The 22,689-nt window shown below is 42.2% G+C and overlaps 16 protein-coding genes across 16 annotated transcripts; 7 read left to right on the top strand and 9 right to left on the bottom strand.

Annotated features, from left to right (window-relative positions):
* Nucleotides 1–7: 7 nt before the first annotated feature.
* Nucleotides 8–913, bottom strand: OGAPODRAFT_39076 (uncharacterized protein; the record flags this gene model as incomplete). Its single annotated transcript, XM_018355373.1, has 1 exon — nt 8–913. A coding segment is annotated over one exon (906 nt), but the record flags the coding sequence as incomplete, so codon positions are not given.
* Nucleotides 914–1,234: 321 nt separating this feature from the next.
* Nucleotides 1,235–1,738, bottom strand: OGAPODRAFT_23215 (uncharacterized protein; the record flags this gene model as incomplete). The annotated part of the gene is made up of 1 exon (XM_018355240.1): nt 1,235–1,738. One exon carries the CDS (start codon nt 1,736–1,738, stop codon nt 1,235–1,237), a length of 504 nt encoding a protein of 167 aa, XP_018212102.1.
* An 85-nt stretch (nt 1,739–1,823) lies between these two features.
* Nucleotides 1,824–4,419, top strand: OGAPODRAFT_81537 (uncharacterized protein). Its single transcript, XM_018356534.1, has one exon. The coding sequence runs from the start codon at nt 1,829–1,831 to the stop codon at nt 2,861–2,863; it is 1,035 nt and encodes a 344-aa protein (XP_018212104.1). The 5' UTR covers nt 1,824–1,828; the 3' UTR covers nt 2,864–4,419.
* On the bottom strand, nt 1,824–4,419 carry OGAPODRAFT_15617 (uncharacterized protein). Its single transcript, XM_018353850.1, has one exon. It carries the CDS (start codon nt 4,375–4,377, stop codon nt 2,893–2,895), a length of 1,485 nt encoding a protein of 494 aa, XP_018212103.1. The 5' UTR covers nt 4,378–4,419; the 3' UTR covers nt 1,824–2,892.
* Nucleotides 4,420–4,538: 119 nt separating this feature from the next.
* OGAPODRAFT_15618 (uncharacterized protein) lies at nt 4,539–6,309 on the top strand. Its single transcript, XM_018353851.1, has one exon. It carries the CDS (start codon nt 4,578–4,580, stop codon nt 6,264–6,266), a length of 1,689 nt encoding a protein of 562 aa, XP_018212105.1. The 5' UTR covers nt 4,539–4,577; the 3' UTR covers nt 6,267–6,309.
* Nucleotides 6,310–6,345: 36 nt separating this feature from the next.
* On the top strand, nt 6,346–6,981 carry OGAPODRAFT_6802 (uncharacterized protein; the record flags this gene model as incomplete). The annotated part of the gene is made up of 1 exon (XM_018355824.1): nt 6,346–6,981. The coding sequence occupies one exon, from the start codon at nt 6,346–6,348 to the stop codon at nt 6,979–6,981; it is 636 nt and encodes a 211-aa protein (XP_018212106.1).
* A 14-nt stretch (nt 6,982–6,995) lies between these two features.
* On the bottom strand, nt 6,996–7,853 carry OGAPODRAFT_92588 (uncharacterized protein; the record flags this gene model as incomplete). The annotated part of the gene is made up of 1 exon (XM_018357186.1): nt 6,996–7,853. The coding sequence occupies one exon, from the start codon at nt 7,851–7,853 to the stop codon at nt 7,038–7,040; it is 816 nt and encodes a 271-aa protein (XP_018212107.1). The 3' UTR covers nt 6,996–7,037.
* Nucleotides 7,854–8,179: 326 nt separating this feature from the next.
* Nucleotides 8,180–10,872, top strand: OGAPODRAFT_15619 (uncharacterized protein). The gene has a single exon (XM_018353852.1). It carries the CDS (start codon nt 8,197–8,199, stop codon nt 9,574–9,576), a length of 1,380 nt encoding a protein of 459 aa, XP_018212108.1. The 5' UTR covers nt 8,180–8,196; the 3' UTR covers nt 9,577–10,872.
* Nucleotides 8,181–10,872, bottom strand: OGAPODRAFT_92590 (uncharacterized protein). Its single transcript, XM_018357187.1, has one exon. It carries the CDS (start codon nt 10,812–10,814, stop codon nt 9,633–9,635), a length of 1,182 nt encoding a protein of 393 aa, XP_018212109.1. The 5' UTR covers nt 10,815–10,872; the 3' UTR covers nt 8,181–9,632.
* Nucleotides 10,873–11,007: 135 nt separating this feature from the next.
* Nucleotides 11,008–12,475, bottom strand: OGAPODRAFT_15620 (uncharacterized protein). Its single transcript, XM_018353853.1, has one exon. The coding sequence runs from the start codon at nt 12,393–12,395 to the stop codon at nt 11,139–11,141; it is 1,257 nt and encodes a 418-aa protein (XP_018212110.1). The 5' UTR covers nt 12,396–12,475; the 3' UTR covers nt 11,008–11,138.
* A 588-nt stretch (nt 12,476–13,063) lies between these two features.
* OGAPODRAFT_75255 (uncharacterized protein) lies at nt 13,064–13,546 on the top strand (the record flags this gene model as incomplete). Its single annotated transcript, XM_018355991.1, has 2 exons — nt 13,064–13,078; nt 13,123–13,546. 2 exons carry the CDS (start codon nt 13,064–13,066, stop codon nt 13,468–13,470), a joined length of 363 nt encoding a protein of 120 aa, XP_018212111.1. The 3' UTR covers nt 13,471–13,546.
* A 122-nt stretch (nt 13,547–13,668) lies between these two features.
* OGAPODRAFT_75256 (uncharacterized protein) lies at nt 13,669–16,477 on the top strand (the record flags this gene model as incomplete). The annotated part of the gene is made up of 1 exon (XM_018355992.1): nt 13,669–16,477. One exon carries the CDS (start codon nt 13,669–13,671, stop codon nt 15,031–15,033), a length of 1,365 nt encoding a protein of 454 aa, XP_018212112.1. The 3' UTR covers nt 15,034–16,477.
* On the bottom strand, nt 13,671–16,499 carry OGAPODRAFT_97868 (uncharacterized protein; the record flags this gene model as incomplete). The annotated part of the gene is made up of 1 exon (XM_018357978.1): nt 13,671–16,499. The coding sequence occupies one exon, from the start codon at nt 16,497–16,499 to the stop codon at nt 15,072–15,074; it is 1,428 nt and encodes a 475-aa protein (XP_018212113.1). The 3' UTR covers nt 13,671–15,071.
* Nucleotides 16,500–17,136: 637 nt separating this feature from the next.
* On the top strand, nt 17,137–20,886 carry OGAPODRAFT_75258 (uncharacterized protein; the record flags this gene model as incomplete). The annotated part of the gene is made up of 1 exon (XM_018355993.1): nt 17,137–20,886. The coding sequence occupies one exon, from the start codon at nt 17,137–17,139 to the stop codon at nt 20,884–20,886; it is 3,750 nt and encodes a 1,249-aa protein (XP_018212114.1).
* On the bottom strand, nt 20,882–21,637 carry OGAPODRAFT_81543 (uncharacterized protein). The gene has a single exon (XM_018356535.1). It carries the CDS (start codon nt 21,615–21,617, stop codon nt 20,922–20,924), a length of 696 nt encoding a protein of 231 aa, XP_018212115.1. The 5' UTR covers nt 21,618–21,637; the 3' UTR covers nt 20,882–20,921.
* A 33-nt stretch (nt 21,638–21,670) lies between these two features.
* On the bottom strand, nt 21,671–22,641 carry OGAPODRAFT_81544 (uncharacterized protein; the record flags this gene model as incomplete). The annotated part of the gene is made up of 1 exon (XM_018356536.1): nt 21,671–22,641. Exon 1 carries the CDS (start codon nt 22,622–22,624, stop codon nt 21,671–21,673), a length of 954 nt encoding a protein of 317 aa, XP_018212116.1. The 5' UTR covers nt 22,625–22,641.
* Nucleotides 22,642–22,689: the final 48 nt, after the last annotated feature.

The following is a 22,689-nucleotide window of genomic DNA, read 5'->3' on the forward strand; positions in this document are numbered from 1 at the left end:
AACCATGTTGTTTACCCCAGTTACACTTAAGTCGAGTGCCATTTATGACCATTCCATTCAGCCGCAAAATTGCCTCAACAGCATGCTCATGGCGGTCAAATTTTATGAAGGCACATCTTCTTTCGGAACACAGTTTAAAATCAATGATATAGCCAAATTTCTGCAATAAAGAAATGAGTCGCTCTTGCGTCACGTATCCTACTAAATTTCCAAGGTAAATAGTGTTGTTCCAAGAAGGGGTCTGGTGGTATATTATGTGATAAAGTTGTGCAGGACTAATGGAGGGAATGTCCAGGGGATGCGACTGTATGGTCGAAAAGTCAGAGTGCATAGAGAGCCTGTAGTGGGATGAAGTCTGATAATGATCTGTTTTGCGGCTTGCTGTGTTTATTTTTATTGGCCATCCTCCAAGCATAACTCCATTCATCTCATAAAGACACTTTTGTGCATCTTGAAAATCCTGGAATGATACAAATCCATATCCCCGCGATTTTCCTGTTTTCATATCCCACATCACATTTGCTTGAACAAAGGATCTGTAATTATTGAAAAACCGACCAAGCGTTTCATCATTTACGTCTGGCGATAAGTCCCCTACATAAAGATTGTGAAGGTTGTTGGATTTTGAGCGTTGGGTTTGGAAAGCCCATGAGACTTTTATCGGGCAGCCGGCCACCAGTGTACCATTAAATGACTTAAATACACTTTCAGCAGATGAATGTGAGCCAAACTCGATAAAAGAGTAATGGAATTCAGATTTGTTTTTATCACTGAAAAGCTTGATGGTCAGTATAGGAGAACCTATGGGTAGAAAGAGCTCCCTTAGGGTAGTTTTCGTCACAGATTTGGGTAGCCCACCAACATGTAAAACTGTGCGAGAAAGTTCTCGTCCTCCTTCAATTGCACTTGCCGGAAAGCTGTATCGATTATCCAGACTTGTGCTTGTGGTCGGCCTCTGCACTGGAGTCACCTGGGATACAGACGAACTAACCGACGGATGATCAGACAACAATTCTGTAGTCATATGCTAAATCCAATTGCTTGCGAATATGTTTCAAAGTTAAAACTAAATGTATTTGCAACCGCTGAATGTGCCCTGATTTGCAAAATGGAAAAGATTCGTTGCAATAAACTTCCCCAATTTTAACAAAAGGCGAGACCAGTAGCTGAATTAGTACAATGACAATGAGAACTGGCCTCCGTCCCGTGACAGCCACGCATCTCATGAATCAGTTCACATTTCTCCACAATTGGAAATTTCGATGTCAATCACAGGACGTTCATTGTCAACAGTCACATGCTCAATTGTCCGAATTATGTCCTCACCATCAATCACACGCCCAAAGACCACATGCTTTCCATCCAGAAAATTATTGTGAGCCAGATTGATGAAGAATTGACATCCATTGGTATTAGGGCCAGAATTTGCCATAGCTATCGTCATGGGCTCATTCTTGAACATAAAGCCCTCATCCTCAAATGAATCCACACCGTAAATCGTTTTGGTTCCAGTTCCGTTCCCTCTCACGAAGTCGCCCCCTTGGATCATAAATCCAGGCACAACACGATGAAATCGACTGTTTTTATATCCTATAGGCCTTCCGAGCTCCCTATATTCACCTGTACAAAATTGCCGAAAATTTTCAGTCGTTTTTGGAAGTTGCTGGGTATATAGCTCGATCTTCACGCGTCCGAGAGGTTTGGGCCCCAAGCTAAGATCTAGAAACACGATCGCCATTAGGGTATTAGCTCGGATTTTTTTTTCTTTTCGCTTGGCGGTGCCAGTGGAACCATAGAGTCAAATAATCAAAAAGTATTTTCTCGCATAATGTCTGGCGATAAACGAGTTCACACCTCTGTCCCTGACACAGAGACGGCAATAGATAGAAACTTGCCCGAATTTCCTGCAGCGAAGCCTATTGACGAGGATAATTATTTCAGGCTTCATAAACCTCCCCCTTACCTTTCTCAGATATCCAGAGATGTTGCAGAGTTCATCAATTACCACCATCTCCAAAAGCGCAAAATTGTGCTGGTCACTTCGGGAGGTACCACGGTACCTTTAGAGAACAACACTGTCCGGTTCATTGACAACTTCAGTGCGGGGACAAGAGGTGCTACTAGCGCAGAGTACTTTTTGGAAAATGGATACGCAGTGGTATTTCTCCACAGAGAATTCTCCCTGCTTCCTTATTCAAGACACTACAGTCATACTACTAATTGTTTTCTAGATTATATGACAGAGTCAGAAGATGGGAAAGTGGAAGTCAATGCCGAGTTCCAGAAAGAGATGATTGTTGTGCTCCGCAAATATAGACACGTACAGAACAACAACTTGCTTTTACTCGTCCCATTCACTACTGTGCACCAATACCTATTCACTTTGAAACTCATTGCGCAAGAACTTTCGGTGATTGGTTCCGATGCACTCTTTTATTTAGCGGCAGCGGTCTCGGATTTCTTTCTTCCTTCCTCTAGAGTTCCTGAGCATAAAATCCAGAGTCAAGAATCAGGAGGGAAATTGGTGGTCGATTTGGAGCCTGTTCCCAAGTTTTTGAGCAGACTTGTGGACTCATGGGCCCCGATTTCTATGATAGTATCGTTCAAGTTGGAAACCGACAGTTCAATCTTGATTAAAAAATCGAAAGGCGCACTTGAAAGGTATAACCATCAGCTGGTTATCGGCAATTTGCTGCAGACCAGAAAACACGAGGTTGTATTTGTTACCAAAGATAGCGAAAGATGGGTCCGTTTGTCACAAGACCAGGTGGATGCAGGTATTGACATTGAGTCTCTCATAATCCCCGAGGTTATCGAATTACACAAATCTTCCATCGAAGAGAAGAAAAAAATGGGTTTGTAGACTCTGTCTATATCTATTAGCCATTGAATTTACAGGAATGATAAACCAATTCCATACTGAATACCTTTGCGCACTTCATCCCCGTTGTGTATCGCGATCGGCAGAGTGAAGTTGAGTTCAAATCTTGCTGCTGGATGAGCATACACAATTCCAAATCCTATCGTGGTATTGAGCTGATTGAACAAACTGGACAAGCCCCAAGCAGGTTTGGAAATGTCCAAGTTAATTAACTTACCCGAGTTGAGAAAGTAGTGAAGCTTGAAGTTTGAGTCAGACGACAGGAATGGTATGCGTTGGAAGAGACTGAGCCCATAACTAAAACATGCATCACCTCCTATGCTGAGCCCCATTTGCTTAGGTCCCATGCCTGATGTCCAAAAACCACGAATGTCATTAGGCCCACCAGATTGGAACTTGTCCATCGGGTGAATAAGAGCATTGTTCAGGCCCTTGATGAATCCCAATTTCGTAGTCATGCTCATACTCAAAGAATTGGTGATCTTGAGAGCCTGTGAAAGTTGCAAAGTGGTCTTCAAGAAAGTGGATGCAGGAAGAAAAGAATATTCAGTGGTAGATTTGAAGAGATGTCCTGCAGTTGGAAAAATTGGCCGATTTCTTGTATCATGGGAAATCGAGTAAGCAACGCTCGACTTTGGAGACTCTCCAGCGTTGAACAAAAAGTAATCATTAATTAGAGAATTATTGCGGTAGCCATTTGGAGATGGCTCTAGACTCATTGCCCGTAGGAGATTTTCAAACGTAAGTTCTTGATTAAAGCGGTTTTCGAATGGGAGGTAGTTAGTTGATAGTTTTGTGGTAATTCCCGTTACTATTTGTTCATGGTAAGTGGTGTAATCTATGAATCTAGAAGAATGGTAAAGCAGGATGTCAATCTTTTGATCTGGACTGTTAAATACTGGCATGCTATAGTTCAAAAGATACTGTGATCTGTTTCTAGTGCCAATCTGATTCGAGGCCATATTAGTGTCAAATGTAAGTGTTTCTGCACCTCCAAAAATGTTGCGCCATTGAAGGGATAAATAGCCGTCTCCTTCTCCATTGCCAACATTGGTGCCAATCTTCATGAATAGCTTTTTTACTGGCTTGATCTTCACATTCGCTACTAACTCAAGCATGTCAGGGGCACTTCTTGGCAAGTTAAAAGCACTTGCATCAAGTTGGGTGATTACTTGTTCAACTGCTGCCGTTTTCGTAAAGTTGTAAGCTGTGGTATCGACTTTTTGTAGAAATGACTTCAAAGTCAACAATCCTGGGTTTTTAAGCAATGGACTTAACTGACGCGCAAGAAATCTATCTCGAAACTGCAAATTGTCTCCGAAAACATTGACTTGGCTTACTTTGACAGGCCGCAGCGAGTTTTCTCTCAGCAGTTCATTGAGCATATTTTGATTATATTCCATGATCACTTTCTGCCTTTTCGCCTCCAGCTCATCAAGCTCTGTTGATTTTCCTGGGGCAAAGGTCTCCATAAAGCGATCACTGTGATCAGTCATGGGGGATCTTAAAATGTTCAAGGACTTTGTATCTGTTAAATCTAGAGCGACGATCGACGTTATTTACAAAATTTTCAGAGTCATTCTAAATTAAAGATGAAAAAAAATTCATTCAAAAACAAGATCTTGATCCACAGAATTAGGTCAACCTGTATCACCCTTGATTTTGCACTCAACACCTGACACGAGGATAACAGAAAATGTGCGGAATTTTAGGATTAGTGCTTGCTGATCAAAGCCAGAACTGTGCAGCTGAACTTTTTGATGGGTGTCTCTTCCTGCAGCACAGAGGTCAGGACGCTGCAGGTATAGTCACATGTGGAAAGAGAGCTAGACTTTACCAATGTAAAGGTAACGGAATGGCTAGTGATGTCTTTACTCAGCAAAGGATGCTTGGCCTTGTTGGAAATATGGGCCTGGCTCATCTTAGATATCCCACTGCAGGCTCCAGTGCCAATTCGGAAGCTCAACCATTTTACGTTAACTCCCCTTATGGGATTGCCTTGAGTCACAACGGCAATCTGACAAATGGAGAAGAACTCCGAACATACCTCGATGAGGTGGTTCACAGACACATCAATACAGACTCTGATTCTGAACTTTTGCTCAACCTATTTGCCAGTGAGTTGGCCGCATACGGAAAATCCAGAGTTAATAACAACGATCTTTTCAAGGCTTTGAAGGGGGTGTACGAGAAAGTCAGAGGTGCATACGCTTGCGTTGCTATGCTTGCGGGTTATGGTATCATCGGCTTTAGAGATCCTCATGGCATTCGTCCTCTCTTAATCGGTGAGCGCCTCAAAGATGATGGATTGAAAGATTACATGCTTGCTTCAGAGTCTGTTGTTTTGAAAGCTCATGGATTCCAAGTTTACAGGGACATTTTACCAGGAGAAGCAGTCATAATACCGAAGAACTCCATGGTTCCTGAATTCAAACAAGTTGTGCCTATGCAATCATACACTCCCGACATTTTTGAATATGTGTATTTTGCTAGACCTGACTCCGTTTTGGATGGAATTAGTGTGTACAGATCGAGATTGGAAATGGGTACTAAGCTGGCCGAAAACATTACTCACCAATTCAAAAAAGATGGACTTGACGTGCGAAAAGAGATTGACGTTGTCATTCCTGTTCCAGATACATCAAGACATTCTGCTCTCCAGTGCGCTAATTCGATGAACATTCCTTACAGAGAAGGTTTTATCAAAAATAGATACGTTGGCAGAACGTTCATTATGCCTGACCAGAAACAGAGACAGTCTTCGGTGAGAAGAAAATTGAACGCTATGGCCTCAGAGTTCTATGGCAAATCGGTTCTTCTGGTTGATGATTCCATTGTGAGAGGTACAACCTCCAAGGAAATCATCAGTATGGCCAGAGAAGCAGGCGCAAAAAAGGTTTACATTGCATCTTGCTGCCCTGCCATCAGACATAATCACATTTACGGAATCGATCTTGCTGACAATCGTGCGTTAGTTGGCTACAATAGAACAGATGAACAAATTTCAGAAGCAATTGGTGCAGACCGCGTCTTCTACCAAAACCTTCAAGATCTTATTGAATGCTGTGTGAAGGATAATCGAATCAAAGACCATGAGATGGAACTTGCTTTGACCCCTGTTGTTTCCAGAGACGAGACAATTGATTCCCAGATTTTGACAAACAAGACATCTCCGCCTATCGACTCTTTCGAGGTTGGTGTGTTTACTGGCTCGTATGTCACTGGTGATGAGACCGAATATCTGTCCTTTGCCGAAAGAGCTCGTGCTGTAAATGAAAAAATCAAAAATACTGCAAAGGTCACTCGAGGGATAGAGAGCTTGGATATAGAAGACGTGAAAGCTTCTGTGGATATTTCCATCTTTAACAGTGGAGACTACAATTAGCTATTCTCTCTATCACTGGTTGGCGCACGATAATCTACATACGGATATAAAAAAATTTCAAAAAAATTTATCTTATTCAATGAGCCAGCTTTCGAACGAGAGAGTGGTAGATTCTGATTCTGATCTTTCCGATCAGGAATTCTTTAGTTTTAATCCACCAAGGGGATTCAAGAAGGTGAAGAAAATAGAAAATATAGAAAAGCTTTCGCCAAAGAATTTGAAAAATAAAGAAATCTGGTTGATTCAGGTGCCTTCAGACTTCAACATCAAAAAACTCAAAAAGCTTCCAGTAAATCTTGGAGTTGGTCGAACGACTGAGTTTAAGGTGAAAGATACCGAATATGCATTAAACGAAGACCTCGCGGCAGCGGAGCATAACGTTTTAAAGAAAAGATACAAGATCATGAGCGCACAAAACGAAAAATCACTTCAACCTGTTTCCAAATTGGAGATCTCCAGATTCTACAGTGTATCGGAGAAGGTGAGAATTCCAGAGATTGACCATGGCAAGGTAGTGACTCAAAGACGTGACGTGGAGCAACATGCCGACTTAAGAATGAGACATTTTCCAACGGGATACGGAAAAGATAACTATGAGGAGGCTAAAAGGGAGGATAAGCCTGTTGCCACACCTCACAAGAGAAAAAGCGAGGATTTCTCAAAGAAGGAGAAAAAACATAAAAAGGACAAAAAAAAGAAGGACGCCGAAGATTAGTCTGTATTATAGTTAGAGATCTTAACTTTGAACGTCATCAGTGTAAAGAGTCTGTATCATGACATTTTACTATAGTCCTTGAGAATTCCTTTCATATGCGTGTTTGTGATTTTTCCTCTTCTCGCTTTCTTTTGCTTCCTTTCTTGCACAGGTGCAACTTTTTTATTCTTTATCGAATCAGGATCAACATTGGTAGGTTTTGATCCAGTTTCAATCAACTGTCTTACCAAATCATCACCTTTGGGAACCTTGATTTTAGCCCACATATCGTAGAATTCTGGCTCTACCACATTTTCAAGTTTATAGAACCCGACATTCAGCCAAATATGGCGTGGTGCATTTTCTTTCTTTGTCTTGTGAACGATTATTTTCTCTTCTTTCTCCAATTGTGCCAAGGTCTCAAGACATCCATTCCATCCATCTTTCAGCTGCTTCACCGAAAGACCAGAAAATGTGGGCTGATTTTCAAGAACTTTGATCAGATCATCCCCAGTTTTGATATTATGCAACGAAAGGTATTCAAGTGTTTGGTTCACAGGATCATATTTGATTCTGTCGACGTTTGTGAGTACCTTCAACAATTTCGGATCCACCTTACATTTGATATGCTGCTGAAGCTCTTCTATTTTCACTGGATGGTCACTGGTTTTGATGAAATCTGATGCGGTCATTAATCGTATGGAAAGAGAGCTTGCAGGGGCAGAATCATAATCGCTTGTTCTTGGTCTTTTTATTTCATCATCGTTGTCTGTGTCGTTCGGGCGCTTCAAAGAAGGTTTATCAATTATTCGACGCTGTGATGGAAGAGTGGTAGAGGAATTGCGAACCGTTTTTTTGAACTGGCTTAGTTGTGAAGCGAAGGGGTCCGACATACCTGCAAATATTAAAGATTAATTATGAATTATTTTTGCCGTTATTATATTAGTACACGACCTAACGAATATAAAAAAGTGGACTCTCGCGAAACTTTTCCTTACACACACCTTTCGATCCAAGCTGATGATACGAGGTAATGTTACAGTTCATTGGCTTCAAGATCGAAAGGTCAAATCAATCGACAGCTCTAAAACCATCGTCGTAGAGGTCTACGCAAGTATTGACTCATGAGATGATGATGACCTGACAGCTGCAACAAACTTATCTATTGTAAAAGCTAGTAATTTAGAAGACTGAAAAAAATTTTCAAGTTAAATTCGCCTCTTGCCTGTATATAAAATGATTAACCTGGTGGCAAAATCTGCCAGATGTGCACGTTTGATCACTCATAAACCAATCGTTGTCAGAAGTACTCTGGTTGCGTCCCAGTATAGATTCTACAGTGAGAAAAAGGACGAGAAAAAACCTGACTCCATCTTGGACGAGGACCTTCTTGCCAAAGCGGGCATTGATTCAGACCCTAAAATACAATCAAAAGAAGAGCCTAAAAGGCACGAGCCTCAAGAAGACGAGTTTGGTCAACCTAGAAAAAGAAGAAACAACGTTAAGTCCTCTTTGGATAAGAAGAAAGAAAGACTGGCCAAATTGTTTTGGTTCTCTGTTCTAGGAACCGCTTTGGCTGGAGGAATCTACAACTCCAGAGACTGGGATCCAGAAGAAGATAAAGAGCTTTACAACTCTGAAGAGAATGGGTTGAATCCAGTTAATGTGTGGACTAGATTCAAGAAGAGAATGTGGGGAGTTACAAACGTGTTTTCCGAGCCAGCGTTCACCGATCTTCTTCCACCTCCCCCTCCTGCCCCTTACAGACACCCATTGACATTGGTGTTAGAACTTGATGATCTGCTTATTCATGCCGATTGGGACCACAAAAAAGGTTGGAAGACTGCCAAGAGGCCGGGGGTTGATTACTTTTTGGGCTACCTCTCCCAATACTACGAAATTGTGATCTTCTCTAGATCTTCCATGGCTTTTGCGGAAACAGCAGTTGCTAAGCTAGACCCATATCATGCTTTCATTTCCTACTCTTTGTTCCGGGAGGCTTGCAGAACCAAAGATGGAAAAGTGATCAAAGATTTGAGCTTGATGAACAGGGATTTGGGAAAACTGATCATTATTGATCCAGATGAATCATGCTACTCGATGCAGCCTGAAAATGCCATCCCTATTGATAAATGGGATGGCAAAAAAGACGATAAGCTTGTTAGATTGATTCCTTTCCTTGAATATCTTGCCACGCAGCCAATCAAGGATGTCAGGCCTGTTTTGGCGTCATTCAAAGACAAAAAGAAGATCCCTGAAGAGTTTGCTGAGAGAGAGGCAAAGTTGAGACAACAATGGGAGAAAGAACAAAAGCAAATCAATGGCTCCACCCTTACCTCCTCATTGCTTGGTATTTCCCAAATGAGACCTAGAAAGATGCCTTTGGATCTCATAAGAGAACACGGGCAGAAGAACTACCTTCACATGTACAATTATTTGAAGGAGAATGGAGAGAAATTGTTGCAAGAAGAGCAACAGAAAACGAAAGAGCTATTGGCCGATCAAAAGTTGACTTTGGAGAAGATCTTCACTGAGGGGATGCCAACCGCGGAGGACATCGCTAAGCAGCAGGCCATTCAGGCCGCTCAAGATGGACAGGCTCCAGCAAAACGATAACTGTTATGAATGAGTATGACCAGATATGTCTATGTGCGTTTTGTATATTGGAATCTCTAGTATTTACCAAGAGCCAGGCTCTTAATTAGTTCGTATGCAATACTTCCTTCCATTGGAAGAGAAACGTCATCAAGTTCCCCGCCATTCAAAAGGGTTTTGATATCGTCAACATCAAACCATCTACAATCGGCCAGTTCGTTATCCAACTCTGTGTTGATAACTTCATTAACTCCATCGAAGTGAACAATGCCAAAACAACCAATCATCAAATTCGCAGGGAATGGCCAAGGTTGACTTGCAGCTATCTTGACTTCCCGCGCAGAACATCCAGTCTCTTCCCAGATTTCTCTGAGTGTGGACTCTTCTATGGTTTCACCTGGCTCCATAAACCCAGCAATACAAGAGAACATTCTCTTACCGTTAGGACCAGCAGGATGTCTTTGATTGTTCCCCAAAAGGATTTTTTTCCCATCAGAAGATACAGCGCCCACGATGATGACCGGATCTGTACGAGGGAAGCAGACATTACTCACAGCAGAGCTTTTCACAGGACACTCTTCTTTGGGAGTTTTGCATAAGAGTCTTGTTCCAGCATCCACTGGAATCACTTGCCGCCCACAGCCAGGACAGAACTTGTTTCTCATAAGCCAATCCATATACATTTTGGAATACGCAAATAAAGAAGACTCGTTTTTGGACACTGTAAGAATACTCATCATGTTGTTGACAGTTTTCACATCTTCGAAGGATGACAGATAGGTTTGGAATTCCTGACATTGTGTGACATCAACTGCATAGTACGGAGTCCCCTGAAATTTGTCGTACTTAAACTGAGGGTACTCTTTCAGCTTATAGGAGTTTGGATATATGAAAGAGCCGCTCAAAGAGTTGTCGTTGAAGAGGTATTTTTCATCCAATCCGTCTTCATCGAGACCCAGAAAGACTAGCGTAACATCGTCTCTTAAATCATTCGCTTTCTTTGAATTCTTCATACTCCAGTCATGAAGAATTCGAATCAATTGTGAGGGAAGAGTATTCAGTTGCAAATTCAGCATGCCAAACTTGCCGTCTCTTTGAATCATATAAGGATGAATTCCATTTTTGCCATCCTGTTTATAAAATACTAAACGTGCGGGGGAAAGGGGATCGAGAATGGTCTTGGAGATAAAATCATCGTTGGTTCGTAAGAATGAAAACCTATTGAGAGTTGTAGTCGTTCCAAAAAAGATATCCGTCATGCCCCTCTTTCTTTTAAATCCTCTAACAAAATTCAAAGAACGAAATACTTTATCTATGGGGTTCTTCATACCCGGATAAAAGACTTCAAGCCTAAGTCTCCGCCTAGGCAACTTCAAAAATTAAGTCCGAGATGCGACTGTAGTCGCGACGATTATATTTTACAGGACATACATTAGATTTGAATTGATTATGGACAATGTGAAAAAGTGACCCAGATAAGCTAAAGTATACTATACGAACGCACAAACAGACATCGGCTAAAGAATCAACAACAAAGTACCAAAAATGAGGTTGATATACTTAACTTCTACCTGAACTGATAATTAGAGCCATGCTGGATTGAAGTTCGACTGTTCGTGGTTTGGCGGAGCATTGAATTGAGAGGCAGACTTGATGTTGTAACCATGTTGAGCGCTCTTGTATTGAGTGCCTGCAGGTAATGGAGATGGATCAGGAACTGGTTGGGCTAGGGTTTGCGATTGTTGTAGTAACGGTTTCACAGCAGGGCTCGAAACTGGATCTTGGTAATACTGCTGTTGCGATGAGAGAGCATGCTGCTGCTGTGATGGTTGCTGTAATGGTGTCGGCTCTAGTTTCTCCTCCTGCTTCTCCTCCTGCTTTCCTTCAGCTTCGTCGCCATTTTGAATGGCCTTTTGTTGCTGTTGTTGTTGCTGCTGTTGCTGCTGGTGCAGCTTGTACTTGAAAACGGTCCAGTCGAATATCGAATCATAAAGGTATCCTTCCCTAATGAATAATTGTCTGAATATCTTTCTCAAATAAATATAGTCAGGTTTGTCATCAAATCTCAGTGCTCTCACATAGTTCAAGTAATGTCTAAATTCAAGAGGAAGGCCTCTAGCCAAAACTTCTGCAGGAGTTGCCATCTTTTTCTCCAAGATACGGTCGTACTTTTGTCTCTTTGTGGCCGCCTTCAAACCCTGCCATGGTAAAGAACCCCTGCAGAAATATATGAGAACATAACCCAATGATTCCAAATCGTCCCTTCTAGATTGCTCGATACCCAGATGGGTGTTGATAGATGCATATCTCGCTGTTCCAGTAAGATTTTTATTCTCTCTGTAAGGAATGTGCAGATGGGTTCTCGGATCCCTGAACTTCTTTGCAAGTCCAAAGTCGATCACGTTCACTTGTGAGCCTTTTTTGCCAATACCCATCAAAAAATTGTCAGGCTTGATGTCTCTGTGGATAAAGCTTCTGGCGTGTATGAATTCGATTCTGCAGAGAAGCTGATCTGCAAGCAAAAGGACAGTCTTGTATGAGAACTTTCTGTTACAGTAGTTGAAGAGGTCCTCCAAAGATGGTCCAAGAAGATCGATAACCATAGCGTTGTAATCGCATTCAGTTCCGAACCATCTTACGAAAGGAATACCGACTCCCCCACAAAGAGCTTTGTAGACTTTTGCCTCGTATTCCAGTTGTGGGTGTTTAGCTCTAACGTTCTCAAGCTTGATAGCGACCTCCTCACCGGAAATAATGTTTGTACCAAGATAGATATCACCGAAAGATCCTGATCCGATCTTTCTGCCGATCCGGTACTTTCTGCCGACCCTTAAATCCATCCTGAGTCAGATATGAATACTCCAGAGAACTAAAAATATGCTGAGATGTTGTTTAAATATAATTCTAAACACTAGAATATGAAAATGGCGGTATTCAATTTTTACACTTTTCCCGCAAACCGCCAGCTGAGAAATCTAAGCAGTTTGCCGTGGATCCTAGCCGCGCCAAGTTTTTCTGACGCCTTCGTGTGTCCTGTTGTACCGAAAATTTTTTCTACCTGAAGTCACCTGGTGTACGGATGTTGGAATTTTTGTCTTGCATAAAGTTTCTATCGGTCTCAGATGATGGACGGCATTTGAAACCCTTATGACACGTGACGTAAACAATTGTATACGGCTGGCTACAAATTTAATTTGAAATCAATACATACCTACATAATTCCGGTATGTTTTGCTACTGAACCAAAATTAGCCACGCGATTTTCGTTCCTCTAATGGCTGACCCATTGCCAAAAAAGTTACAAAGGGTAGTGCGATACACATATCTACCTATCAATGTCAGAAACTATAATAACATGCCACAATAGGATTTCCTGTATCTTTGTTCCTTTCAATTCCACAGCCTTCCAATAATAAGCCTGCCTGATTTTAGCACTGTGTGGCTGGTATGTGTCTATATAAAGGGCAATGAAACCAGACGATTGTAAATATAGTATACAAAATTTATAATGTCCACTGAAGAAGTATGCTCTTTTGCTCAATGCTGTAATAGACTAACACTGTATAGATTAAAACCAAAGCCACTGACGCTGTCAACACTGCTGAAACCAAAGTTGACGAGGCCGGCAAGACCCTTACTGACTCTGCTAAAGAATTTGAGTCCAAAGTTGAATCTTCCCTTGAGGATGCCAAGAAGCAAGGCGAGCCTGCCTTGAATGAGGCAAAGGACAAGGTCGATGCTGTCGTTGACGATGTGAAGGATAAGGCTTCCAATGCATTAGGTGACTCTAAAGACAAGGCTGAGAATGCTGCCACTAATGCTGAGGGTCAAGCTCAGGAGACTGCTAAGACCGAGGAAACCAAAACTGGCTTCAAGAAGTATCTTGCTAAGTTCAAAAAGGTTTTCAACATCTAAATGACACCCTGATAACGCTATGAATGTTAATCATGTTGAGATACTAGGCGGTGGCTAATTTAATCCCTATCGCGTCTGACCTAGCTTTTATGTAATAATACGCTTAATTGGAATTTTGTCAACTATTACGTAAATCTCGTCGAGTTTTACCTGAAGGTAAAAAAAACTTTGTAAGAAAATCGATTGTGAAGGACACAGATGTTTCGACCTTTAGGGCTTACTCACCTTTCCCAAAGGCGTACCTTTTCGAGCTCCACGCTCCAGTTTGCGGTTTACAAATCTAAGTCGTTTAGCAGAAAAACGAAGTACGATCCGTCCAAAAACAGAAAAGGTTCCGGCAAGGATAAAAGATTCAACAAACTTCTAGTTTCTGAGAATTACAAAAGGAGCGCCACTGATCAGGAAGTTCACGAGAAGTTACCAGTGTTCTCTGCTGAAAATTTGCATCTTGATGAAGTTGTTAAGTTCAAGAAAACAAGCTATCAGAAATTACATATCCTTGGTGCATTCAAACCAAATCAATTTAACGAACTGTACTCCCGGCCGATCACTTTATCGCGCAAAGTTGAGACCAGTCAGATTCACGAGTTTGTCACCAAGAGCTTGTCGTCTTCCTCGAAGGAAAACAGACTGATTATAACTGGAGACTTGGGGGTTGGTAAGTCGACGATGCTCACACAGTTCCATGCTCTAGCACTGGAACAGGACAGTGTCATCCTTCATATTTCAAATATGGATGCTCTTGTCGACGGTTCCAATGATTTCAAGTACAACAGTGCAACAGGATTATATGAACAGCCAATGGCCACCAGGGATTTGCTCAAGAAGTGGTTTTCTTTGAACAAAAACGTTTTCGACAAGATGAATCTTTCTAAACCATATTCTCCTACATTTGACATGGCCAGGAATCAAAAGCCTATTGCCTTTTCAGAGAAGAATACTCTGCGTGAAGTGTTGGGAAAACTTTTGTACAACCCTGCAGTGAATCGTGCTAATCTCTTTCAATTTTTGATGGACGAACTTGCCGCTCAGGAAAGCATTCCTGTGTTTTTAACGATTGACAACTTCAGTGCCCTTTGTCACTATGCTAACACTAGGTATAGAGACAAGCACAACAATCCAATCTACTTCCAGAAATTTCAATTGTCGAAAACTTTTGTGGAGTTCATCGGCGGCGACAAGACATTCCACAAAGGAGCCATCGTTGCAGCAACAAAGTTTGACCACAAGGATACGGACACCATCCCTGTTGCGCTTGGACTAAGGGAGCCAGATTACTACGCCACGTTTGATCAGTGGGATCGCAAATTCACTGAACAGCTAGTTAGGAACGGCAAGCCAGAACACTTACACGTGAAGAGATTGAGCAAAGAACAAGTTCGTGCTTTAGTGGAGCACATGCTGGAATGTAAGGTGATTCCCCATGAAATTGAAAAGAGGGGATTTTCAAGAGAAGACGATATCCACGAGGTTTTGCCCAGACTATCCGAAATGGAGTATTTACTCTCGGGAAATGGAAATCCACGGGAACTTTACAAAAACTGTGTCTTTTCTTACATTTGAAAAAGATTGTACATAGAGATGCATTAATATACAACTAGTTATACATGCCTCCTTTTACTGGGAAGTCCCATGTCTCCATATTTTGGACTGTTTGTTTTGGTATACGTTGGCAACTCTTCAAAACCATCTGATTCGTAATATTCATCATCGTCCTCAGGTTTCGGAGGAGCTTCTATTTTGCGTTTCTCAGGAGGGGAGGGTTGAGGCTTCTGATGAGGCTGATGCGAGTGCGTATGTTGAGCGTGCTGAGCATACTGTTGTTTCAGCTTTTCTCTTTCCATCCATCTAGCCTTAATTTCATCCTCAGCAGCTATGAGCTCCTCCTTGCTCACAGAATCCTCTATGGATTTTAACACCTTTGACACAACAGTGATGTAATTTCCATGAATCTTGTCGTCTCTGAAACGGAGGAGTTTCCACTCACCTTTCTCGTTTCTTCTGACCTCGGCAATTCGTCCATTGAAAGACTCCCCTGATTTTTTCAGTTGTTCCCATTCCTCGTTCGTAATCGTTAACTGATCCCACTCTTCGTACCCACTGAAACTGTTCACATATTCTCCGTCGTTTCGTTGCAAATTCTCTTCAATGGATTCGTCTTCAGCCTCATCTTTACCCTTCCAGACATACAGCTTGATGGTGGGGGTCGCATCGTAGTCATAATATTCCCGGTTAGGATCGTGCTTGGGTAAGGACTCGTCAACGTACACCGGAAATTCCAACTTCAGCTTCAGATCTATTGTATTCTCTTCTGCTGGCTTCCACTTCAATAGATTGCTATCTGTCCCTGGAATATATGGAGTGTCACAACAAGTCAAGATCAAACCATCAGAAACATACGTCAAGTTCTTCATTTCCTGAAATATCTTGCGGATTTTGTACGGTTGTGTCATGTTCTTGAAATCGAGCTTGAATGGAAATTGAGCACAAGCGTCTGGAAAGGCCCGACGAAGATCCATATATGGTTTGTGAAACTCATGCTGTGCGTGGTACAGTCTTTTCCATAAATTTTTATGCATAACACTGGTCATGTCCATAGCAAGGCAATCAAAAATGAGATATCTTATCTCCCTGATTCCAGTGGTTGGATTTTTGCTCCAAACAAGCTCACCATCAACGATAGTACCATTATGCGAGCTGTCGAAATTTTTGCTGGACCTTGGGAAATGGAACCCAGGAACTATGTAATACTGGTTTTCTCTGTTGATAAGAAACGTCCCCTCCTCTCCAGTGTCCTCATTGATCATTACCAAAAGCAAACATCGCAAACCATCCGATTTTTCACAAACTAGATAGTCTCTGTTTTTTAGCGTTGTCAAATGTTCTCTTGCAAAGCTAACCGGTTGAGAACCTGGAAAGGAATTGAACCTTGTTTTCAAGATCCGCGACACTCGCGACTTCAAGTACTCTGCAACCTCAGGGGCTACCAAATCCCCAGGGATATCGGGCACACCTCTGTCTTGGTCCATTGATTGTTTTATAAAAAGTTTGGAATTTCACATCTTTACACCCAAAAATTTTAATCCTTCTATTCAGTATCTTTGCATCCGTTGTTCATGCAAGGCCGCTATTGAAGCAATCGGGACAAACCCGACGGCTCCGCTGTTGTCTAACTGACTACCTTGATTGGAGACGGTTGCAAATCAGCTTGCTTATTCACAAAACTCTCGAAAGACACTTCTCTTTTGCTGTCATTCTCCTTGATGGAGGAAACTGAAAAGTACAGAGATGATCTCGATAACATGGGATCTGTTCTTTTCTGTACCAGCAGCAGCGTGTAATTTAACCTCGAGGGGACTTTTCGACTTGGTTATCACATTCTCAATAGTGAATGGTCTGCAGCTCCCTTAAAATGAGCTGGCCCCCGGTCGTGAGTTTCATGTACAACATTGTCTGTACATTGGAGACGAGTGTAGTCCTATGTACCAGTAGATGACCCTAGTTATCTCGACGATGCATCTCCTTGTCGTCGTGCACCAGAATTGCAGTGATTTTTTGCACGCAAAATATCTTTTCCTTCCAACGCCACGGTCTTCTCCGCTATCTTCCCACTCCTGCTTTCGTATTTTGCAAGAGACTGGGCTTGACAGTCTACTTACGGTCATAATGGACTCCGCTCGCCCCAAAAGGAAGACGACTGTCAACGTCAACTACAAAGAAAAAAGCGAGCTTGACCTTGTGCAAGAACAAGAAAGAGAATCAAATGTCATAAAGAAACCCGCCAAAAAATCCGAGCCTTCCAAGCCCGACACGCCTACAAAGCTAGCAGGTAAGAACAAGAGCCAGGATAAGTCTCAATATGTTCCGGTTGACGAAGTAGTGCCGACAAATTTTCAGCCAAAGTGTGATCAAGATTTCAACGTTTTGCTTGATCTCAAGGGCGCAAAAGTGGAAAACAACGTTCTCACGCTCAAGGATGGAACCAGAATAAAGAAGGGAGATTTCATATACATGATATGTGAGCCTCCCGGAGAACCGTATTACATCGCAAGAATAAAGGGGTTTGTGCGGAAAGAGAAGGACGATGCCACCAAAAGCGCAAAAAACTACAACTTCGAGGTCTGCTGGTTTTATCGGCCCCGTGATCTCAACAGAAAGTCCCCTGATTCAAGGTTGTTATTTGCATCTCTGCATATGGATGAATGTCCTATTTCAAGTTTTCGAGGTTTCGTGACCGTCAAGCATCGAGCAGAAATCGAAGATTTGGACGCATACCGAATGATTCCTCACAGTTTTTACTTTGAAAAGCTCTACGATAGATACATGGTGAAAATGTACGACGTACTGCCAACGATTAAGCTTACGAACCTGCCACCGAATTATTATAAAGCTCTCACGAAGCGCTTTGAATATATTTTTGTCGAGGTGGGACGAGGCCAAGATCTATTATCAGACCCCAAAAATTGTGAAAAGTGTATGCAATGGGCCGCATCCTCTGATTCAATACAATGCTTGAGATGCCAAAAGATTTACCATTTGCTTTGTGTGGATCCACCTATCACGAGCAAACCCAAAAGGGGTTTCGCATGGTTTTGTGCTGCATGTAATAAAGTGCTCGAGGAAGAGTTGTCGGAGAAGCGCGGTCATATGCTCCACAGCGGTCTTCCTTCACAGATTGCAGCGTCGATAAAGGATGAAGATTCAGATGTAAGTGAGGACGTTTCTAGTTCCCAGACGCCCATGGAAGCAGAATCCAGGTCTGAATCCATTCAGACAAACGAAACAGAACTGCCTAACAGCAAGCTTGCACGGTATGAGGAGCTTGCCGTTGCATTTCTCGAAGCAGATAAAAACTTGAGTTTCGAAAAAAGGAGAGAGATCGAAGAGTGGCCATACAGATACCTCGGTATGCATGCTAAACTAGAGGACGCGCTAGATCTTCAAGACCGACCATATCCGCGAGCGGCATCGAGACTTGGAACAAAGCATCAGTTCACTGGAATTGTCGATTGGTACGGCCATCCAGTCGTATACTATGACGATTCTGACTATCCAAAGGCCAGAAACCGCAAAAAAAATACCAAAAAGAAGACAGCATTGCAGACTGAGGAAGGCTGCGGTAGTTTCCCCATGCCGAAGAAGTACAGAGATTGTGATCCTAGTGATTTACCAAAATGGCTCCAACCGAAGCCGAAGGGATATATAGAGCGAGGCACGGATGCTACCAGCGAGCTCCTTTGGAAACAACCGGAAAATGATGATGGAATGGTCGAAAAATATTTGGACGATGCAAAGCCTTTTGTAGAGAGGCTGGGTATGATTCCTACAACACCCAATTTCATTGACGCTGCACTGAGGACTCTGATGCACAATGATTATAATCCAGAAAAAGCTTTACAGGAAGTATCCAAATTTACCAGAGACTCTTTGAAGGAACCAACTTTCACACCAGAAGAAATCCAAAGATTCGAGGAGTCTGTCAAGATAAATGGAAGTGAGTTATTCCCTGTGTTCAAAGATGTTAAGACCCAGTCGTCAGCTATGATAGTTAGATTTTACTACCTTTGGAAAAAAACCAAAAATGGCCATTTGATTTGGGATAACTACGCAGGCAGACCTAAGAATCGTTTGACAAAGCTTGCAAAAGCAGATGGTGTCGATGTTAATGATCCTGTGGATGATTCTTCTTACAGTACAGAGAAGATTGAGAGAAATAATGTCACTTTTGAGTGTAAGCACTGTCATACAAGAGCTTCCAAGAAATGGTTCAAGCTTTCGGGAACCACTCTTCCAGAATCGTACCAACAGGTGTTCCCAGGTCTTTGTTTACGGTGTGCTCGTCTATGGAGAGAATATGGTGTGGAATGGGAAGATCCTTATGAGATTATGCGCAAACAAAGCCAACGGGGTGGAAATGGCTGGAAGCGGAAGATTGAGTTTGAGCTGTACGAGGATGCTCGCAAAATTATCAAAGCAAGAGATGAATATCAATTACGTCCTCGCAAATACACAGATTTTGACAAGAAGTCAGATACATCGCGAAGGAGCAAGTCAAAAATAAAGGAAGAAATAGATGCATCTGAAGATCCACTAGAGGATAAGCTGAAGAAAAAGTCAATCAAGGTCAAAAAGCCTCCAAGGCCAGAGACGGTTCAAAAGCAATCTTTAACAGTCACCCTACCATACTCTGAAGTGAGAAAAGGCGAAGAAGTGCTGAATCTCAAGAAAAGATCTTCCGAAGAAGATCCTGAAAAGAAAAACAAAAAGCAGAAGCCTGCTCCGCTGGAATCCCGCTACGAAAGCAAGTTTGATATCCCTTTGCCAAAATTCCAACTCAAGGGAGAGAAACAATACAAACCACCATTTGCGAACGATACGCGTGCATGTTGCGTGTGTAGAGAGTATGGAATGGCCCAAGAGATTTTGATTTGCACTTCATGTGGTTTGAATGTTCATGCATCATGCTATGGAGATATCAATATGGAATCGCTAACGGATCTGAGCAGTTTTAAGTGGCTTTGCGATACTTGTTCAAACGACTTGCATCCTTTATACTCCACTGATTACAAATGCGTTCTGTGCCCGGCAAAGGAGACAGATATTCAGGGAGGTAAACTAGGATTTCCTTACTCGTACCCGGATGCCCTGAAGCGAACAGCCAGTGGTAACTGGTGCCATATCATTTGTGCCACATTTGACCCTTATTGCGAGTTTGGATCCACCTCTTTGCAACCAGTGTTTGGTACAGAGCTTTCTCTTTTGAAAAACACGGGAAAAGAATGCACTATTTGTGGATTTGGTGGCAGTCTCCTTGACTGTAAAGTTTGTCAGAAGCCTATGCACGTAACATGTTGCTTGGATACTGAAGGCTGCGCTGTTGGATTTGAGTTGGTTCCTGATAGAACACTCAATTTGAAATTGAAAGATGTCAACAGATCATTGCGACCAGTACCCCAGATAGTGTGCTGCAGTCACTTGTCACCAGATCTCGTTTCCTTACGTGCTTTTGGAAAAATGAAAGGAAAGAAGGAACAACCACTCATTAAACTTTATTGCACAGAGCTTAAACAGAATAAGTCTGCAGTAACAGGCGAGTACTGGCATCGACTCTGCAACGAATCTCTCGAACTGATGGGAAGAAATACTCCGCGGGTTGATCTCCCTGTACCCGTTACCCATGAATGCCTGCACTGTCATAATACAAGATCTCTGAGATGGTATGAAGAAGCAGGTAGTCAGGGTGAAGTGTGCCATCAATGCTATGTGAGGAAGAAAAATGATGAGAGTTTGATAGATGTGCTACCCGATGTTCAATCTTTGAACAGGGTTGCGCTCAATGCTACGAAGTTTGGATTAATTGGGCTCGATGACAAATTGAAAGATTCTAGAATGTCTATTAAAGATATGCTGTCTTGATATATATTAAATATGAATGCAGAGACTTGTAAATATTACTCAATGTAACCCCGTTTCAAAGCTAACTCTATGCGATCTATTTCATCGAGGCTAGTGGCATTTATCAAATCGGCCTCCAGTTTGGACCGCTCTTCCTCTGTGAGTCTGATTGATTGCTGTGTTTCTGTAGAGATAGGCTCTTTGAGGGGCTCCAGTTCTTTGTTGTTTAAAAGCTTTAGTGCCAACTTGGTCGGCCGGTCAAAGGTGCCTAATAATTCTTCAGCCGCCTTTTTCAAGCGAGGTTTCACGCGCTCAAAGTCAAGCACGGTCAATCCAGGCACCAACCAAACAACAAACTCCTTGTAGTATTTTGAAGATGTCACTGGATTGCCGGTGAGGTATAAATTTTCCAGGTTGCGACAGTGTCTCAAAGGAAGTAAATCTGGTATGTTTGAAATGTTATTCTCCACTAAGGACAGTGTATTGAGATGAGGCAGGAGGGCAGCGATGTTAGCGTCTATATCGACAATCCTATTGCGAGCAAGTAAAAGCGTTTTGAGTTTCCTCAAGCGAGTGTTGAAACTAAGTGTACGTATCTCGTTATCTGTTAAGTCCAGAGCCTCATTGACATCATCATATTCGCTAAAACTCTCGATGAACGTTATTTGCAAGCCTCGCAAGCTAAGGACGTAGTCGCCTGCAGGATTTCGAAAACAGGGCGCTTCTTGTATCAATAACGGGGTAAGTCTCATACGAACTAAGTATACACAAGATTTTTTTTTTCTAATTTTCATATGTACCAAAATCATTCGTCTAGCGAAAGGCTCGAGCGATTACTAGGAAGAATTTTTCCGTTTGGTGGCTCATACTTTTGACGGGTGGCCTCCCTCAGTTTTTCTTCCTCTCGAGGTGTAAGCGGTTCGATAGTTTCATTTGGTGCGACAAATTCAAAATCGCCAAAACCAAAAGCTCTATCACTAATTTTGTTCAAAATGTATAGTTGCATCCTCACATACCTCACGAGGGCCTCCAATTTAACATTGTCTATGTTCTTGTCACCATTAAACACATTTCTCCAGAGAGCGGCAGCTAACACGCTGTCTGAATTTGAAGCAAGAGCCTCATCGTAAGAAAATGTTATTCCTAAAAGTTGCGAGTGGAAATCTTTCATGTAGCTTTCTCTGATTTGTCCTGAAAGAATGTTCATTTCCTCGCTCAATCGGAGCTCAATATCTTTGAAAAACTTATCCACAAGTTTTTGCTGATAGTTTTTCCCGACTTTGAATGGCATGGCTCTCATTCTAACAAAGAGTAACCACACATGAAGGCCAGTGATCTGGAACCATTGGCCAAAGGTTCTAGGCAGGCCAAGAGTTTGGTACCAGAAGATGGCCGTTTCAGATAGAGGCTCATCTTTAAACTGCAATCCTTGATCTTTGCACATATAATAGTATTTCGATCCTCCCATTGTTCCAGCCCTCACATTATCCATATCAATACGGAACACATTTATAAAGAGCTCTCCAAATGCACGTTTCCATTCGGGCACCTTGAAATTCTCGGACTCATAAAACGGCTTTGGAAGTTTCCTCTTGGGATTTATGTCTCTGTCTGGGGTATCTGGATTTTCTATCTTGGGCAAATGAGATTGCAACGCCAGGTCTTTAGGAGAAGCCTTGTTGGATTGTAGCCTTGTACCAGCAAAACCGGGCACTCTATGCTGTTTGATAGCGGTCCTATAAACCTGTCTTGGAATCATTTTAAAACAAATCGCACAGGAAAATTTATTTTTTTCATTTTTACAACTACTATAATTTCTATTGG

Source organism: Ogataea polymorpha (genome assembly GCF_001664045.1).
Source record: "Ogataea polymorpha strain NCYC 495 leu1.1 chromosome Unknown OGAPOscaffold_2, whole genome shotgun sequence".
Lineage (NCBI taxonomy): Eukaryota > Fungi > Ascomycota > Pichiomycetes > Pichiales > Pichiaceae > Ogataea > Ogataea polymorpha.

Excerpts from the sequence above, each read along its gene's own strand:
- OGAPODRAFT_15617 (XM_018353850.1), bottom strand. The coding sequence starts at position 4,377 with ATGACTGATCACAGTGATCGCTTTATGGAGACCTTTGCCCCAGGAAAA.
- OGAPODRAFT_81537 (XM_018356534.1), top strand. The coding sequence starts at position 1,829 with ATGTCTGGCGATAAACGAGTTCACACCTCTGTCCCTGACACAGAGACG.
- OGAPODRAFT_92590 (XM_018357187.1), bottom strand. The coding sequence starts at position 10,814 with ATGACGGATATCTTTTTTGGAACGACTACAACTCTCAATAGGTTTTCA.
- OGAPODRAFT_15620 (XM_018353853.1), bottom strand. The coding sequence starts at position 12,395 with ATGGATTTAAGGGTCGGCAGAAAGTACCGGATCGGCAGAAAGATCGGA.
- OGAPODRAFT_15618 (XM_018353851.1), top strand. The coding sequence starts at position 4,578 with ATGTGCGGAATTTTAGGATTAGTGCTTGCTGATCAAAGCCAGAACTGT.
- OGAPODRAFT_81543 (XM_018356535.1), bottom strand. The coding sequence starts at position 21,617 with ATGAGACTTACCCCGTTATTGATACAAGAAGCGCCCTGTTTTCGAAAT.
- OGAPODRAFT_15619 (XM_018353852.1), top strand. The coding sequence starts at position 8,197 with ATGATTAACCTGGTGGCAAAATCTGCCAGATGTGCACGTTTGATCACT.